This window comes from Maylandia zebra, linkage group LG13, assembly GCF_041146795.1.
Source record: "Maylandia zebra isolate NMK-2024a linkage group LG13, Mzebra_GT3a, whole genome shotgun sequence".
NCBI classification, from domain to species: domain Eukaryota; kingdom Metazoa; phylum Chordata; class Actinopteri; order Cichliformes; family Cichlidae; genus Maylandia; species Maylandia zebra.
The window spans coordinates 6,360,345-6,378,483 of record NC_135179.1 but is presented as its reverse complement, the minus strand read 5'-3'; the positions used below and the strand labels follow the sequence as shown (position 1 = coordinate 6,378,483).

Here is an 18,139-nt window from a genome sequence, read left to right as displayed (position 1 = left end):
AGACATTCACATACACTGTGAATGTGTTGGACAAAATACTGTAATCTCAAGTACAGTATAATAAAATAATAATAACTTATCTCAAGTGCAGTTTTCTCCCTCTTAACTAAAGGAGAAGTAAAGTAAAAAGTAGTAAAAACTCTATAATAGTAAGCAACTTGACCCAGAAGCATCCTTTAGTTATGCTGCTATAGGGAGGTTGCTGGGGATTTCCCATGATGCACTGACTACTTCTTCTCCAGGCCCTGCTACCACAGCATGTCATTAACTCTTGTATTTTTCTTTCCCAGAGTTTGACTGATGTTTTTGTTGTTCATGGACTCTCTATGAGGAGCTACAATCTTTTCTGTCTTCTATATTCTCATGGCTGCACCTCCTCTCTCTCTACTTCTTCCTGTTACAAAGAAATTCCTTCACTGGGACTCTCCACCATTTGACCTTAGAACTGAAGAAGCTTCTCGGATGAGAGGTGAAACGTCTTCAAGTAACTTAAAGAAGTCCAGACGCTTTTCTTTGCAAGCTCCTTTGACTCCTTCTCCCCACCTTCACCAAATGCTTGTTCATATCATCTGGGATCATCTGATCATTTATAATTTGAGTTTTTACCTTACAAAACAAGCCGCCTTGAGACAAGTATTCTTGGTGCTATATCAGTAAAACCGGTGCTATACATGAAACTAAATTCAGTTGGAAAAATATTTTTGAACAAGATACGAAATCTTAAGTTGCGATAGTTATATACCTTCCACCTGTGTTGCTTCCCGTTTCTTTCATTATTCTGTTCTGCTACAGTGTTTCCTCTATCTCAGGTCCACCAGGTAGACTAATTAAGGATTACCCTGCCCCTGCTTATAGGAGGCTGGGAGAAGGGTCTCACTGTCTCCCAGACCAAGTAGCTCTCCAGCATCCCTGCTTCTTTGCTTATTTTCTGGTTCAGGACTCATTGTTTGGCTTGCCCGGACTCTTTATATACTTTTTGTTTCTTTTTTTGCCAAACTTCTAGACATTTACTTCCCATTTTTTCCTGGTAAACTGAAGTTCAGGTGTTGTTCTACTGGGAACAGCAACTTTGTAATGTGTTAAGGTGAGCATTTTTGTTTTTCATCGTAACTATGATAGTCAAGCCACTTCCTTGCAGAGGACAGTAAAAGCAGAGATATAAGTGCTAAGTAAATGCCACCATTTATGCTCAAGCTCCTTAATGCACAACTAAAATACCCCAGTGTCTGCCAGAGCAAAATATAAACTGTAAAATGCTCATATGATATGATTTATTCTGGAGTCTTAAGCCATTCCATTCGCACAAAGGTCAGCACTGCTGAGATGGGTTGGAGTTGGTCAACAGCAAGAAATTGTGTGTCAAGGTTCATCAATGTTGAACACAGGGCAAAATGTCTGTGTTGATTTATTACAGCAACTCCAGTGATAGCTTAATTTTCCCTAATATTCACTGCAACTACAGAGACCCTAAAGCATCATTTTATTCAGTGTCTAACCAACCAGATTAGGTGCTTGTTATGTTGTACTCCACTCCTCCTCAAACCACACCCTCTCATATGTGTGCATTTCAGGTCTTATACATTGGAAAAGAAGTGAAAGCTCTGACATCAGAGTCTGCTGTCAACAGAGATATTTCAGCGATTCTGCAGCAGACCACACGCTATTGAATCCCTCAATATCAAGAGTGATATCCTCATCACCCAAACCAAACACATACTCATAAAGTATTTAAGAAGCCTAGTACATGCCTTTTTAAGTGGATAAAAGCTCTTACTTGTTCCCAGTGTGGTGTTGCTTGGATGGATATTGCTGCCGTTCTGCACAATCTCTGGTCTGGACTGTTCGGCTGAGTCGACAGCCACGGTGGTGGACCGGAACATGGGACCAGAACCGGGAGCACTAAGGAGAGGAGGATACAAAGACCAAAGCGTTAAAAGACCGCGAGAACAGGATGCAGCAATAGATCAGAGAATGAAATAAACAGAATAAATTAAAAGAAGAGAAGAGAGAAGAGTACAAAGGAAAAAAGGGAGAAGGGAAAGAAAATGGGAAACGTAGACAAAGGCAAGGCAAGGCAAGGCAAGTTTATTTGTATAGCACAATTCAACAACAAGGTGATTCAAAGTGCTTTACAGAGACATTAGAAACAAGAACAAATAAAAAGCATGATTTAAAATTGAATAAAACAAGCAAATAAACTAACTAACTAATTAACAAACAAACAAACAAACAACAGTATATAAAATCAAAACAGATAAAATCAGAACAGTAGATAAAATCAGTAGTTAAATGTAAGTTTTGAAATTTAAGCTTAAAGTGTGGATTTGGTGCTTTATTCAAATGCAGCTGAGAACAGGTGAGTCTTCAACCTGGATTTAAATAAACTGAGTGTTTCAGCTGATCTGAGGCTTTCTGGGAGTTTGTTCCAGATATAAGGAGCATAAAAGCTGAATGCAGCTTCTCCGTGTCTGGTTCTGACTCTGGGAACTGATAAAAGACCGGATCCAGATGACCTGAGGGATCTGGATGGTTCATACTGGGTCAGGAGGTCATTGATGTATTTTGGTCCTAAACCATTCAGAGCTTTATAGGCCAGCATCAGAACTTTAAAGTCTATCCTCTGACGGACAGGCAGCCAGTGTAAGGACCTCAGAGCTGGACTGATGTGGTCCACTTTTTTGGTCTTAGTGAGGACTCGAGCAGCAGAGTTCTGAATGAGCTGTAGTTGTCTGACTGATTTTTTAGGTAGACCTGTAAAGATGCTGTTACAGTAATCAAGCCTACTAAAGATGAATGCATGGACTAGTTTTTCCAGGTCCTGTTGAGACATCAGATCTTTTATCCTTGATATATTCTTGAGGTGATAGTAAGCTGACTTTGTTATTGTCTTAATGTGTTTTTCTAAGTTTAGGTCTGCATCCATCACTACACCCAAATTTCTCGTCTGGTTTGTGGTTTTTAGATGTATAGATTGAAGTTCTCTGGTGACCTGTAATCGTTTTTCTTTGGCGCCAAAGACTATTACCTCAGTTTTGTTTTTGTTTAGCTGGAGAAAATTGTGGCACAACCAGTCATTGATTTCCTCAATGCATTTACCAAGAGCCTGTACAGGGCCTCGGTCTCCTGGTGACATTGTGATATATATTTGTGTGTCATCTGCATAGCTGTGATAGTTTATTTTGTTGTTGTTTATAATCTGTGCCAGTGGGAGCATGTAGATGTTAAACAGAAGGGGTCCCAAGATGGAACCTTGGGGAACTCCACATGTGATACTTGTCTGCTCAGATGTGAAGTTACCTATTGATACAAAGTATTTCCTGTTTTCTACGTATGTTTTGAACCAGTTTAGTACAGTTCCTGAAAGACCTGTCCAGTTCTCCAGTCGTTTGAGTAATATGTTGTGGTCAACTGTATCAAATGCTGCACTGAGATCCAGTAAAACTAGGACTGACATTTTTCCACTGTCTGTATTCAGACATATGTCATTAAACACTTTGGTCAGAGCGGTTTCAGTGCTGTGGTTCTGTCTAAAACCTGACTGGAAGGCATCGTAGCAATTATTCTGTTTTAAGAAGTAACTGAGCTGTTGAGAAACTGCTTTTTCAATGATCTTACTTAAAAACGGGAGATTTGAGATCGGCCTGTAGTTGTTCATTTGTGTCTTGTCAAGATTGTCCTTTTTCAGTATAGGTTTGATTACAGCAGTTTTTAGTGATTCTGGAAACACACCTGATAATAAAGAAAAGTTGACGATCTGTAACAGGTCTGACTCTAAAGTCTTTGAGACCTTTTTGAAAAAACTTGTTGGCAGGACATCTAAACAGCAGGAGGAGGAGTTCAGTTGACCTAAGATGTCCTCCAGGTCTTTGCTGTTAATAGGTTGAAACTGTTTCATGGTGTTTAAACAGTTTTTTGGTGGACACAGTACATATCCTGGATCTGCTGTTGATGTACCAATTGCTTGTCTAATTTTTTGGATTTTTTCAGTGAAGAATTTGGCAAAGTCATTGCAGGCCATGGTCGAATGAAGTTCAGCTGCCACTGGCACAGGAGGGTTTGTTAGCCTGTCAACTGTAGAAAATAAGACCCGAGCATTATGGCTGTTTTTAGTGATGATGTCAGAGAAGTAGGACCTCCTTGCATTCCTCAGTTGTAAATTATAATTGTGAAGTTTCTCTTTATAAATGTCATAATGAACCTGGAGGTTTGTTTTTCTCCATCTGCGCTCAGCTTTCCTACACTCTCTTTTTTCATTTTTCACCAGTGTGGAGTTTCTCCATGGAGACTTTTTCCTTCCAGAGATAACCTTCACCTTAATGGGAGCAATAGTGTCCATTACATTTAACATGTTAGCATTGAAGCTATTGACGAGCTCATTGACTGACCCTCTGGGCAGGTCAGGTGTTAATGGGAAGACCTGGTTAAAAATTGCACTACTGTGTTCAGTTATACACCGTTTTGTGATCACTGTTGTTGATATATTTGTGTGGGCTGAGATTTTACTTTCAAAGAAAACACAGTAATGATCAGACAGGCCCACATCAGACACAGTAACCTTTGAAATGCTCAGGCCTTTGGAGATCAGTAGGTCAAGAGTGTGTCCTCTATTATGTGTGGCCTCTGTTACATGCTGAGTCAGCCCAAAGTTGCCCAGAGTGTTACTCAGGTCTTTAGTCCCTTTGTCCTGAGGGTTGTCCACATGAATGTTAAAATCCCCAACAATAATTACACAGTCAAAATCAACACAGATCACAGACAGCAGTTCACTGAGGTCATTAAAAAAGTCTGTGCAGTATTTGGGAGGCCTGTAAACATTAAGAAACACAACTTTGGATGGGGCCTTCAGCTGTAAAGCCACATATTCAAAAGACTGAAAACTTCCAGGAGATAGCTGCTTACATTGAAATGATTCATTAAATAAGACAGCAACCCCTCCCCCTCTCCTGCTCGCCCTGACCTCACTGATAAAACTGTAGTTAGGAGGGGTCGTCTCGATGAGAACAGCTCCACTGTTACTTTGGTCCAACCAAGTTTCAGTTAAAAACATAAAATCAAGGCTGTGCTCAGTGATTAAATCATTAATTAAAAATGTTTTCCCAGCTAGAGATCTAATGTTTAATAAAGCCAACTTAAGTGTTTTAGAGGTATTACTTGTCCCCTCGTGTTTGGGAGCAGTCTGTGGCACACAAGGTATGTTTACTATGTTTAAAGATCTTTTAGAGTGCAGCTCTCTGTGTTTTGACCAGGCCACATGTCTCCTGTCACCTAAAAGTACAGAAATTTTAAAACCTTCTAGTAAACAGGGTCCCAGCTTCTCCTGGGAAAAGTCATCACTGCCATAATCCTCACAGCCCGGACCCTTCACACATCACGCATCAGACTGCGGAGACAGGGCATGAAGAGGAACTAAGGGGGGCGAGGCTGGGCAATGTGACTTCGATTGCTCTGTTGAGGGTGGGGCTCGATGGCGAACCTTTGGCCACTCTGGTGGGGGGTTTATGGGGGACAAAAAGGGATTGGGACGGGGGGTAGATCTGAGCCCAGCATTGACCCGCTCCATCATCTCCTCAGTGAATTTCAGGTGTGGGGAGGAGGGAGAAAGGGAGGGGGAGGAGGGTGATGGCCTGTCAGGGGTTTGGGGGACTGGGGAAGGTCGTGGTCCCTTGTCCTGGTCGTTGGTGTTGTTGAGAGAGTTGGAGGCAAATAGGGACCCCTCTTCTTGCCTTAGATGTCTCTCCTTTCTGAGGCTCTTCCTCAGATGCCATGGATGTCTCTCCTTTCTGAGGCTCTTCCCGGGTGGGGGCAAATAGAGCTCCTCCTCAAGGTTTCTGCTGGGCTTTGTCTGTTCTTGGAGTACTGTTTGTTCCTCTTTATGAGATAACTCCTCGTTTATCTCAGCCTTGGCACCAAGCACGGATGGATGACGTATGGAATAAAACAAGTTGGAGGTGAACAGTTTCACCCCTGACTTGTTAAAATTAAATCCATTTGCTTTGAACAGATGCCTGCGTTCCCAAAAAATATTAAAGTTGTCGATAAAGTGCACTGAGTGGTCAGCACATGCTGATATAAGCCATTTATTCAGTGTAAACAACCTGCTGAATCTCTCGTCTCCTCCGCTGACCGGCGGTACAGGTCCACTGATGAATACAGCTGCATTCAGAGAGTTTACAGTATTTAATAATCCAGTAAAGTCCCGTTTCAGAACCTCCGACTGTTGTTTGGACACATCGTTTGACCCTGTATGCAGAACAATGTTTGTCACAGTTGGATATTCATCTGCAATTTGAAGAATTCTCTCCTTCAGGTTGTTGACCATATCGTTAGGAAAGCAGAGGACTTTAGTGTTCTTACCGCACATCCTTTGTACATCCTTTACGGCAGAGTCACCCACAATCAGAGTTTCAGGCCTAGCCTTTAGCTTTCCCTGTGGCCTTTCACTTTTCAACAGATTTTCAGACCTTACTTCGCTGCTTTTAGATGGATGGTTGTCCGATATAGATCCAGGGTCCTTTGATAGTGGAGCAAATCTGTTCTGCAGTTTCACATTCAGTTGTTTTGGAGGTTTGTTGTTAACCTTCCTATTCACGGTTGTCCAGTCCTGTTTCCTCCCGTATACAGGGGTAGAAGAGCTTCTCTGTCTCGTAGGAAGTGAAGGCCAGTCGGTTTCAGAGATTTCAGCTCGCTGTGCCCTGCCTGTGATACGTCCTCCCCCTTCCAGGAGACATGATTTATGTCTTGGTTTTGCACCAAGACAGTCTAAGGGGGGATTATCACTTGAGGATTTATAATAATGCACAGAGTCTACTTTCTTGGTCATGTTATCTGTGCTCCTTAGCTGTGTACTAGCTTGCTCATCGCCATTGTTTTGAATCAAAGGCAAGGTTGTTTCATTTCCACACAGTCCATTTACCTCCACGTTTACTTCTAAGCGATGAATTTTTGTCTCCAGTACTGCAATCTTCTGCAGGAGGCTGTGGTAGTCATCTGTGGAGAGGGAAGGCATCTTGTTGCTAGTTAGCCTAGCGGTTAGCACCTTTCCAGGCTATTGAGGCTGCTCGGTGCCCAGACGCTGTAATCAGGCTTCAGCTGTGTCTAGGCCACAGACACACGGAGCGCTGAGGATAAGGTAACCATAAAATGTTGCTGTTTCTGTTAAGAACACTCTAGTCCTAATGATCTACAAGTGTCCAGAAGTTATCGCAGGTAAGCTCACACGGAAAAAAGGGAAAAAATCAGCGTAAAAATCAATAAAAATCAATATAAGAAGCAAAGCATTCAAGAGCAAAGAGATGAAGCGTCCACCACAAAAGATGAAGGTAATGAGAGAAAAATGACAAAAGAAAAGATAAGGAAATCAGAAAGAGGAAGATAAAAAGAGATGGAGAGGAAAAGGTTAGAAGAAAGAAAATGCAAGGAAAAGAAAATGAGGAGACAAGAAGAATCAAATGATGAATAAGAAGAGATGTGAGGAGAAAATGAAGTGGAAACAAAGAGGAGAGGAAGCAAGGAGATAGGAGGGAAAGATTAAAAAAATAAAGGCAAAGAGGACAATAGAAATATAGATGGGAAACTGAAAGGAAAAAAATGAAGAGTGGAGGAAACAAGAAGATGAGCATTGAGGAGGGCAAGAGGAGAGTAGAGCTGAAATCCAGCTGAAAATCAATTTGGCCACGCTTCTCTTCTCTCTCCTTTTGTGCCAGGAGCCAAACTGCATTGTTGCAAATCTGAAAATGGCTATGACAGCCGATACTGATACATGTACAGTGAGTGGGTTCAGCCGTGCAGCGTGATTGGTCAGAAACACTTCATAGCCACTCTGAAAATACCCGTTAAGCACAACAAAATGCATTTTATTGCATTGTGACCAACGAGATTCTCAGTGATCTCTCTTTTCTTCTTTACTTGCAAGGCTGAGAGACAAACATAGGTCAGTCCAGGAACACATGAAGAAAACTTTCATGCATGGAGTCAAAAGTTGGATGTTAGATCATGTCTTCAGAGAGTATTTTAAGGCAGAGATCAATGTTCGCTTTACGTGGGCGTGTTCGGGTTGGGACTTGCAGCTTTGAGCTCAAATTGTGGATTCGTGTGCAATCGTATACATTTTGAGAAATCAATTTTTTGTGCTTGGTAGCTCGCCAGATGAACCTTTCTCATCACACGCTTTGAGCAAGAAGCAGCCAAATCTGCATCATCTGTTTTTGGACCTCTCTGTTTGTTTATCATTATTCTTACAGGATTTTTTTAAAGACAAACAGCACGTGAGCACAACAACTGTTTGGCAGCCCACTTGAGAGTCCCAGATGTCGGAGCCTCCCACTGGCACATGAACAAACAGACTGATATGTAGATTTTTCAGCAACATTAACACGCAGCTGTAAAGCAGCTCTGACAGACATAAACATGGCGGGGTGTTCCCCGTAATGGATAAGCCAGCTCACGCAAGTTCATCATTTCTACCGTCTGATGATCGTAACTCACTGCAGCTACATGAAAAGGACAGGGCTGATTTAGTAAAAGTCATTCCTGTTCAGTCGGGCGTGAGAAAGTACCCACCTCCAATATTTTGTGAGCTTCTGTTGTGATAATTGTGGTAATTTTGAGGCATATTTTCCACTCATTTTGCATCCTATCTGCTGTTTTCAACCCCTTTCTAGTAACTGTAGATATTTGTGTTAATTTTGTGCAGTCGGAAATTATATTTCAAATTAAAGCCTTAATTTGTTGGTCAACTATTTTTTCAATATTTTGATTACAGGCTTGTGTGGGGCAAACATTAGGTTATTTTTAACCACTCTGACAACTATACTGTAAACATATTGGAACAAACATAGTAACTGAACATGCATAATATTTTACGTAACACCCATAATTTGCTTCTGCAAACCCAGAACTTATCCAACACACCCACTCTGGATGTTACAATAGTACTGGACAAATGCAGCTACAAAGACACTATAGAAATAAGTACAGTGAAATTTTCCTAAATGGGTACTGCACATCTGTAAAATACTTCAAGTTAATTTAAATATAATCAGTTACACCAACTTAAAAAGGTCGAAAATTTCTGAGACATTAAAATGATTGAACTAGGATTTTCTAAAGTATAAGTTTTGATACAGTTTTATTCAATTATGTTAGTATTTGTCACCATGCTCTTCACTCTGAAGCCACCCATGGGTATAACTACTACAACTACTGTTCAGGTCCTTAAGTTTTGTGGCGTACTGTATTTGGGTCTCACGTGGTTACTTAAACACATAATTTTAATCAGATGAGGGTATACATACTAACAAGCGCAGCTATATAAAGTACTCTACAAGTTCTTGAAATATCAAAAGTTTGAATGTGTTCTCACGAGGGTCACCACATGGGCTACACAGGAAACAGGGAATGTCTTTGGACGTGAACACATGAGCAGCAGCGAGGCCAGTACGAGCGCTTTGGTGTTTGTGGATTTTAAATTGTTTTCTTGAATGAAAAAGATGTGCTCGGAGGTTAGACAAGTTTCAAAATGCAGCAGGTCAGGTTGCTGTTTGATTAGTGACATTATTATCCTGTAATAATTCACACTTTGCATATTGTTTACACAGAGTACTAAAGTAAACCAGTGGAGCTATCAAACTGAGACACAGTGTGAGGCTCTTAAATACAAGGCCATCATTAATTCACATTTGAACTTTGAATGTGTCAAGTTCACTCTGCTACCACATGACTGTACCGCACAGTGCAGCTCAAATCACATCATCAAGTTTGCAGATGACACAACAGCGGTGGGTCTCATCACTAACAATGATGAGTCTGAATACAGAGAGGAGGTACAACACCTGGTGGACTGGTGCCAGAGCAACAACCTGTCTGTTCAGGAGACTAAAGAGATGGTTGTTAACTTCAGGAAGACACCCCACTGCACATCAATGGATCTGCTGTTGAGTTGGTCAACAACGGGAAGTTCCTGGGTGTGCACATATCAGATGACCTCTCCTGGAACCTGAACACCACCACCATCACTGAAGAAAGCCCAACAACATCTTCACTTTCTCAGAGGCTGAACAAGGCCAGTCTCCCTCCTCACGTCCTCACATCTTTTTACCGGGGAACCATTAAGAGCGTTCTCATTCCTCACTATCCAGTACGGGAACTGCACTTTCGCTGAAAAGAAGTCTCTGATAGTGAGAACAGCAGAGAGGATCATTGGAGGCCCTCTCCCAATCATTTCCTAGCTCATCATCAAACACATCATCCGATGTGCAATCAGCATAGTGAATGACACTTTCCACCCCTCACATGCACTGTCCTCCCTTCTTCCATCTGGCAGACGGTTTCACAGCATCAAAACCATAACGGCCAGACACTGCAAGAGCTTCTTCCCCCAAGCAGTCAACTACCACCAAAGGGCCGATAAACATAAACACTTTTACAAACAAACACTTTGACAAACATAAAGATCTCTACAAACATTTTTACAGTACTCACCAGAAGACTCAATAATAACAACACAAACTTTCACATCTACATTATGCTACACTTGCACATTTTACATCTTTCACATGTCTTCGTCTTGTCTTGTCCACAATATCCTGACCATAACTTGAACATAGTATTCAATACCAACATCTCACTTTACTGTAATTACACATGATCACTTTGTATTGTCTTTTGTCCGTGTTTATTATACATAGATATAGTTAGTATTAGTACCTTTTCATCTTTTTCATTTTACTTAAATATAGTGAGTTATTAATTTTTTGTCATTTCTAGTTTTATATCCCCTGTAGATATATTTTGATACCCTTATAAATGCACCATGGGGGGCTTGGGGTGAAATGGCATTTCAATAGATACACTCTATACTATATATATTGTTGTATTGACAATAAAGATCTTGAATCTTGAATCTTTTCCCGCCATCTATTCTGGAATGAGCATTGTCACAGTTTTAAGTCCTGTGTGATGATGAAGCAGAAGACAAACTAAGTGTGGACAGATTATTAATAATATTAGTCTGATAATGTGATTTATTTAGCTTAAAAGATAGAATAAGTTTGAGATTAACCTCATGCAGGACAAATGTACTTATTTATGAGCAATTTTCCAAACTTCTTATAAACATAATGGAAAAAAAATTGTATTTGATAACATTTAATATTACAATAATGGATTACACAGAACTGGGCAATAAATGTCATTACACTAGATGTCTTTCTGAAAGTGCTGTAACTACGTTTAAGGAAGTACGTCCTTCACTGTTATCTTCTTTAGTGCCATGTAGCAGGACAAAGCAGAGCAGCTACCTTAACTCTACTCCCACAGAATGCAATACAATGCAAAACACCTTGAGGTGACTGTTGTTGTGAATTAAATTCAGTAACAACTGAATTTCATTTTTAGCTTATTCAGTAGTCCATCTAGTTTTTTTCCTCTAAATCTGCTGCTTGGTGCTGGTGGAAATGGTACTCCTGAGAGCTGGAAAGTGAACCAAAACTATAAATCTTCTTGGTCATAAAACAAAAAAAACAAAATAGATTTTTTTTATTCATGCTCTGTGGGGCTGAAGAGAAAGGCAAGAGAAAGGCAGATGTGGACATTGTACTCTTTTCATCCCATTGAAAAACTACAGCTTGAAGTCCTAAAAAAGACTTTAAAAGATAAAGAAAAACACAATGTTTAACAGTTTCACTGATTTTTGGAAAACATATTTTTTTACCAAGTCGATTTTGAAACATATTCCATAAAATATAAATGGAGCAACTGATACAATTGAGCTTTTTACACATAAAATATAATAAATGGGTTGAAAGGAAAGAAAGAACTTATGGATGCTACTAACCACTCTCCCGTCCTCCTGTCTTCATGCTGATTGAGTCTCCTCAGCACTCTCTCCTCTCTCTTCTCCTCCCTGCGCCTCCTCTGCCTCCTGCAGGCCAGTGCTCTGTAAAACTCCCTCTGTTTCAGCTCCTTCAGTCGCTGCAGGACAAGCAGAGTGATTAACAGAAGCAGATGCGGTCGTATCAGGGCTGCATTAAAAAGGAGATGTAAGAGGTCAAATGGATAATGCATTAAAAAGATGAATTTAAATGTTTAATTTGTGAGGTAAGTGGGTGGAGTTATCAGTCTTGTGTATTTGCTCTGTCTGTAAGCGTGTGTGTGTGCATTGTTTGTGCATGTGTGTCTATATGCACCGTCTAAGTCAGCCAGTGTCAGCTTTAGTAGAGTCCAGACCAGCTTAATTCACTTATTGAGCTCTGTCTGCAAGCTGTCTGCTGACCGGAGATACTGATACAGTGTGCGAGTGTCATTTGTGCCCGTGTGTGTGTGTGCCTATGTGTGTGTCACAAATAATAATAATGATAATAATATACCTGTGGGTTCACATCTCAAATAGACAGATGACAAGAGACAGACAGCGAGGCGGGCGGAGACACCAGCAAATAGATAAGCAGACATAAATAGACAGACAGATAAAACATGGAGGCAGGCAGGGAGACAGACGGACAAACAGAGGCACAAAGAGACAGGCTGGAAGACAGACACTGTGGGGTTTGTTAAAGTTTGTTATGTAGCCTGTGATTTTTCATGGAAGGTGTACATACAGTGTGAAGGGTGGACAGAATGACAGGAAGCCTCACGGTAGACCATAACAACGCGACAAACTAGGACTGAATCAACACTGTTAGCACACCGTCAACCGTTAAACTGTGAAACATGTAGACTGGTTTACAGCATATCAATATAAATACGAACATTTAAAAAAAAACAACCCAACACGTGATAGTTTCCTGCAATACCGATGATGTTGCCTATTAACCTGAGGTGGAATGAAGGCTATGTCTCTTTTGTGCAAACTGAGCCCAAATGCTCTTTTTTTGCTAACATTTGAGTGATTATAGCATCATATTTTTTAGCACTGATTTAGGCCACATTCATTCATAACACACACATTTACTGCTTACTTTTGAACCTATTTTTAACAACCTTTCACACACTTACAGGGAAATTCAGGGGATTCAAGGGAAATTTGGGGTTATGTATCGTGCCCAAGGACACTTTGACACTTTGTGGAATAGAGCCAGTGTCCTTCCAGATGGTCAAGCTGCACAAACTCCTAAGATACATTCATTCAGGTGAGCCCTACATACCAAATCATATCATAGAATGGAGACTACAATAATAGAGCCCTTGAAAAAGTATTTGCCCTCTTTCTGATTTTTTTCTTGCATATTTGTCACACATGTTTCAGATCATCAAAACATTCAATATCATATACAGATAATTCACATGATTAACTGATTATCCACATTTTCTAAGAAACTAACTTACATTTCATCAGCCACACCATGCTCAGATTAATGTTAGACCTTTTGAATAAATAACTCACTTAAATATAACCTGTCTGACAAAATGAAGTATACTATCAGATCAAAAAGCAACACATCATGCTGTGATGTAAAGAAACAGATGAGAAACAAAGCCATCCATCGGTCTGGAAAAACATTATAGAGCATTTTATAAGGCTTTGGGACTCCAGTGAACCACGATGAGAGCCATTATCCACAAATGGAGTAAACAGTGGGACAGTGGAACAGTGGTGAACCGAGTTGCTGGCCGACCAAAATTACTCTAAGAGCGCATCAACAACTCACCCAGGAGGTCACAAAGGAATCTAAAGAAAACATCCAAAGAGCTGCAGGCCTCAGTTGTCTCAGTCATGAGTTCATGAGTCAACAATAAGAAAGAGAGTGGGCAAGAATGGCATCCATGAGTTCCAAGGCAAAAAACTCTTTTGGGAAAATATTTAGTGGACTGAAAAGACAAAAGTCGAATCTTTTGGAAGGTTTGAGACCCGTTACATCTGGTGTAAAACTAACACAGCGTTTTAGGTCATACAAACAGTCAAACATGGCGGAGGTAGTGTAATGGTCTGGGGCTGCTTTGCTTCTTCGGGACCTGGCGACTTGCTGTAATTGATGCAATCACAAATTCTGATGTCTAACCATCAGTTTCAGAGTCATTACCAGTTGCTGCAAACATTTGATTACAGTTCTTGCAGGCAAGGGTGGCACAACAATTTATTAAGTTTAGAGGGCAGTTACTTTTTCACACAGGCACTTTTAGATACCGGTTTTTTTTCTCTGAATAAATGAACTGATCATTTAAAAACTGCGTTATGTATTTACTTGTGTTTAATATCAAAATGTGTTAGACTAACATGTTCAGATCATCAAAGAAAGATACAAAAATAAGAGATTAAGAATCACAGCATTATACATGCTCTACAACTATCTAGGAACATGAAAGTCGTGCATTGCGAACAGTAGAACCTCTTGGAGTCTTAGGATGATGCATGATGACATTTTTCATCCAAATTTCATGTTGTCACATTTAGCTGAATACAGTTTGAGTGATAAACAAAAATAAGCTATTTCCAAAAACAGAAACATGATATTAACAGATTTTCTGGTATTTCCCCTGTTTGTTTTCAGTAATTAATTTGCCCTGTGGTACACAGCAAGATAATGAAATCAGAGGAATTTCCATGTACTTTACATTGTGTCAGCTGGGATACTGAAGCGTCATTACTCAGATGTGAAGCTATCAACCAATGCATAGTGTTTATAAAACAAACACCTCCCTCCACTCCTAGCATCATGTAGCAAATTCCTTTTTAAAAATATATATTAGTCTTACTGCTGTATTAGCAGCATTTTTAAATTAGACATCTCCTTTGTGTGAATCTTTTTTGTGAATATTTCTAAAGGGAGCCCTGGTTCAAGGGATCCTTATGCTTAGTATTCATCTACAATCCAAGGTTGCATTTATTTCCTCCCATGCTGATATTGTTATGTAGTGGAAATGATGCTGACCAGGTGAACTGTAGATAAATCACTGCTGGCAATAGCAAACAGGGAATAACAACTTACCCCAAACATAATGTAATCAATTGGAGTGTTTCACTACACTACACCATATAGAACATGAACAATAGATTTGAAATTAAAGATCCACATCGAACAGTACAGTTTGTATACAAAGGGCTACTGTATCTAGAAATTTCATCAGCTGTAAAGCATTGGCCGAAAGTCGGTAGTTTCACCTCGAGGATTATTGTTTCCTTTAAGATTCACAGTGCTGGAGTGCAGAGCACACACAAAAAATGATGTGTCACCTTTCTGCTACTGACAGGTCTCACTGTTTAATTTATATATTTTATAAGATAAAAAAAATATGTCTCTGTAAGCAGCATATATAGGATAAACTGTGGATGGTTGTTTTTCTCAGTCTGGCTCGTTTCATCTGTCACAGCAGCACATCAAGCGCTGGTGACGTAGCCCCTCTGCAAACCACTTCATTTCTAAAAGAAAATGGGACCGTGACTGACCGTGAACCAAAAGATGGGCAGCTTAGCCGAGTGTGTGCAGGCTAGAGAATATTAGTGCTGGAAAATCCATTTCCTGCAAGTGTTGCAGTCTCGAACAATATGCCCTAAATGCTCCGCATCCTCAAGTAAACCTAATAACTCTGACACACAGCTAACTGTGAAAAATATTATGCCTCTTTCATCACTTGCAAGTGAACAAATGGTAATTGCAGCAAATACATTCCTCCCAGCACCTATAATTTTGTAAACACCCAAACAGCTGCAAGTTCTCAGAGTTGCCTTCCTCCACATCTCTCTTTTTTACATCCAACTGAAGAGAGAAAAATAATGAGAGAAGAATGTTGCAGCAATGCGACAATTTCACATATTTAGTTCAGGTAATCAGGCTGCATTATTGATAATCTTTGTGTTTTTATTTAATTAGGAGAATTTGTACTGTTGATTTTTAACCTAAAATGACCCTGTTTGCCTATTATTGGCTTTATAGATTTCATTTAATCTTTATGTCTTACTCTATAGAGGTATAGACTTCGGAATATCTTCATGAGGAATGTCTATGCATGCTGGTTAGTCAACCACAAGATTAAAACCACTGACTAGAGGATAATAACATCGATCACCTCATTACAATGCAATGTCCTGCTGGGAAATCTTGGGAAATAATAGGACTGAAAGCTATATTCTCTTGGGTGAAAGTCCAGCATCTGACTTACGCCATTGCACCTTCCTCCTCTGGACTTTGCTTCTTATCACAATTTACTAACTTGAAACCTGACACTTCAATGTGTAGATTTATGAGTAACCAACACACGTGGAGCTCTTTGGCATTGATTCTCCAAGCCTTTGAAATCTGCTACAGTAACGAACACCATTTTTCCAAATGAAATTTCCTCATTTGGTGTTTTGTTGATGATGGAAAACACATTAGTCTAATGTCTTCCTTAAGTCTTCAATGCAATTCTAGTGACTGTTTCTAGGATACGATTCACATCATTTTCAAACTTATCAAATGTGTGACCTCGTACCCTATCGATATGATTACTGTCATCCTAGAAGACACTAGAAGAAATGTATCATCATATGATGAACGTAATCACTCAGAACATCTTTGTATTGATTTGTGCTGACCTTTTCCTCTAAGAAGACCCAAACCATATCGCCCCACCATCAACTATCTGTACATATAAAGTAAAACTGATGACTGCTTTTGCCCAATAAAATAACTTGTATATATTAAACATTGATTATTTCAGTGTTTACTCTTACTTTTTTATATTATTTTCTTTCTCTCTTTCTCAAGTGCAAATGGCCCGTGGATGATATGTATAAAATCCAATATAACATTATACAATTTTGGAGGGGCATAATACTGATATACAGTGGGCTGTGTCATCAGATAAAACCGCCATGCATTATGTGAAAAAAATCAATCGTTAATGGATTTTAAAAAAAGAGGAGAAGAATATTTGTTTTTGGCGAATCTTGTAAGTTGAATATCTGACTGGTTGTGATACTTAATCACATTGATACGAAAATCATTTTTAAAAAATCTAATGCTGCCATAAAACAGTTGTACTTATTGATTTGTAACATCAGCCACAATAGTCTAACACACACGAGCTGTGTAACTGTTAAAGGGGCAACAGTTTTAAACAAACTATCTAAATTTCTGCTTCAGATCTCTTGGTATATATATATAAAGTATATAAATTCAAGAACTGTAACAAGGACCTAATATAAACTCATTTTAAACTTTATTAGGTACACCTGTTCAACTTCTTGATAATGAAAATATCTAATGAGCCAATCACATGGCAGCAACTGAGCAATTCAGGACAGGGGATGAAATGTGATTTAAGTGACATTAAGTGTAGGCGGTCAGAGTATTTCAACAATGGCTGATCCACTGGATTTTCACACACAACCAGCTTTAGGGATTACAGAAAACAGACCAGATAAAGAAACTCTACAGTGAGCGGCAGTTGTCTCGGTGGAAACACCTTGCTGATGTCAGAAGTCAGAGGAAAATAGCCAGACAGCATTTACCTGAGAGAGGCAACAGCAACTCGAATAACCAGTTACAAGCAAGATATGCAGAAGAGCATCTCTGAATACACGACAACCTTGATACTGATGGCTTTCAGCAAGAGAAGACCACAACAGGTGCCACTGATGTGGGCTAAACAAAGGTAACTGAGGCTACAGTTCACACAGGCTCACCAAAATTGGTCAGTAGAAGACTGGGAAATGCTGCTTCATAGGAGGAGTCTGGATTTATGTTGCAACATCTGGATGGTAGGGTAAAAACTTGGCATAACCAGCATGAAAACCTAAAGCCATCCTGCCTTTTATCAGTAGTCCATGCTGGTGATGGTGTAATGGTTTGTGGGATACTTGCTGCACGTACCTCCCTTTGAGCCTCTTAGCACCAACTGAGCATCGTTTGAACTCTACAGCCTGCCTGAATGTTGTTGCTGACACTGTCCGTTCCTTCAAGATCATAGTGTGCCCATCTTTTCCAACAAGATGTAATGCACCATGTCACAAAGCTTAAGTAATCTCACACTGGTTTCTTGAACAGCACAATGAGTTCACTGTATTTCAGTGGCCTCCAGAGTAATGGGACCTCAGTCCAATAGTGCACCTTTGGGATGTGGTGGAACGGGAGATTCTCATTATTATCATACAGTCACAAATCTGCAGCAACTGTATTACGCAATAATGAAAACGTGGACTAAAATATCTCAGCGATGTTTC

The 18,139-nt window shown here is 39.9% G+C and overlaps 1 protein-coding gene across 1 annotated transcript in view; it reads right to left on the bottom strand.

Moving 5' to 3' along the window:
* LOC101471480 (uncharacterized) overlaps positions 1-18,139 on the bottom strand; it is a 94,745-nt gene that overhangs the window by 10,199 nt on the left and 66,407 nt on the right. Inside the window, exons 3-4 of the mRNA XM_004553565.4 lie at positions 11,834-11,970; positions 1,775-1,899 (exon numbers count right to left, since the gene is read on the bottom strand). Coding sequence (XP_004553622.3) covers positions 1,775-1,899; positions 11,834-11,970 — 262 coding nt within the window. The remainder of the gene's footprint in view (positions 1-1,774; positions 1,900-11,833; positions 11,971-18,139) is intronic.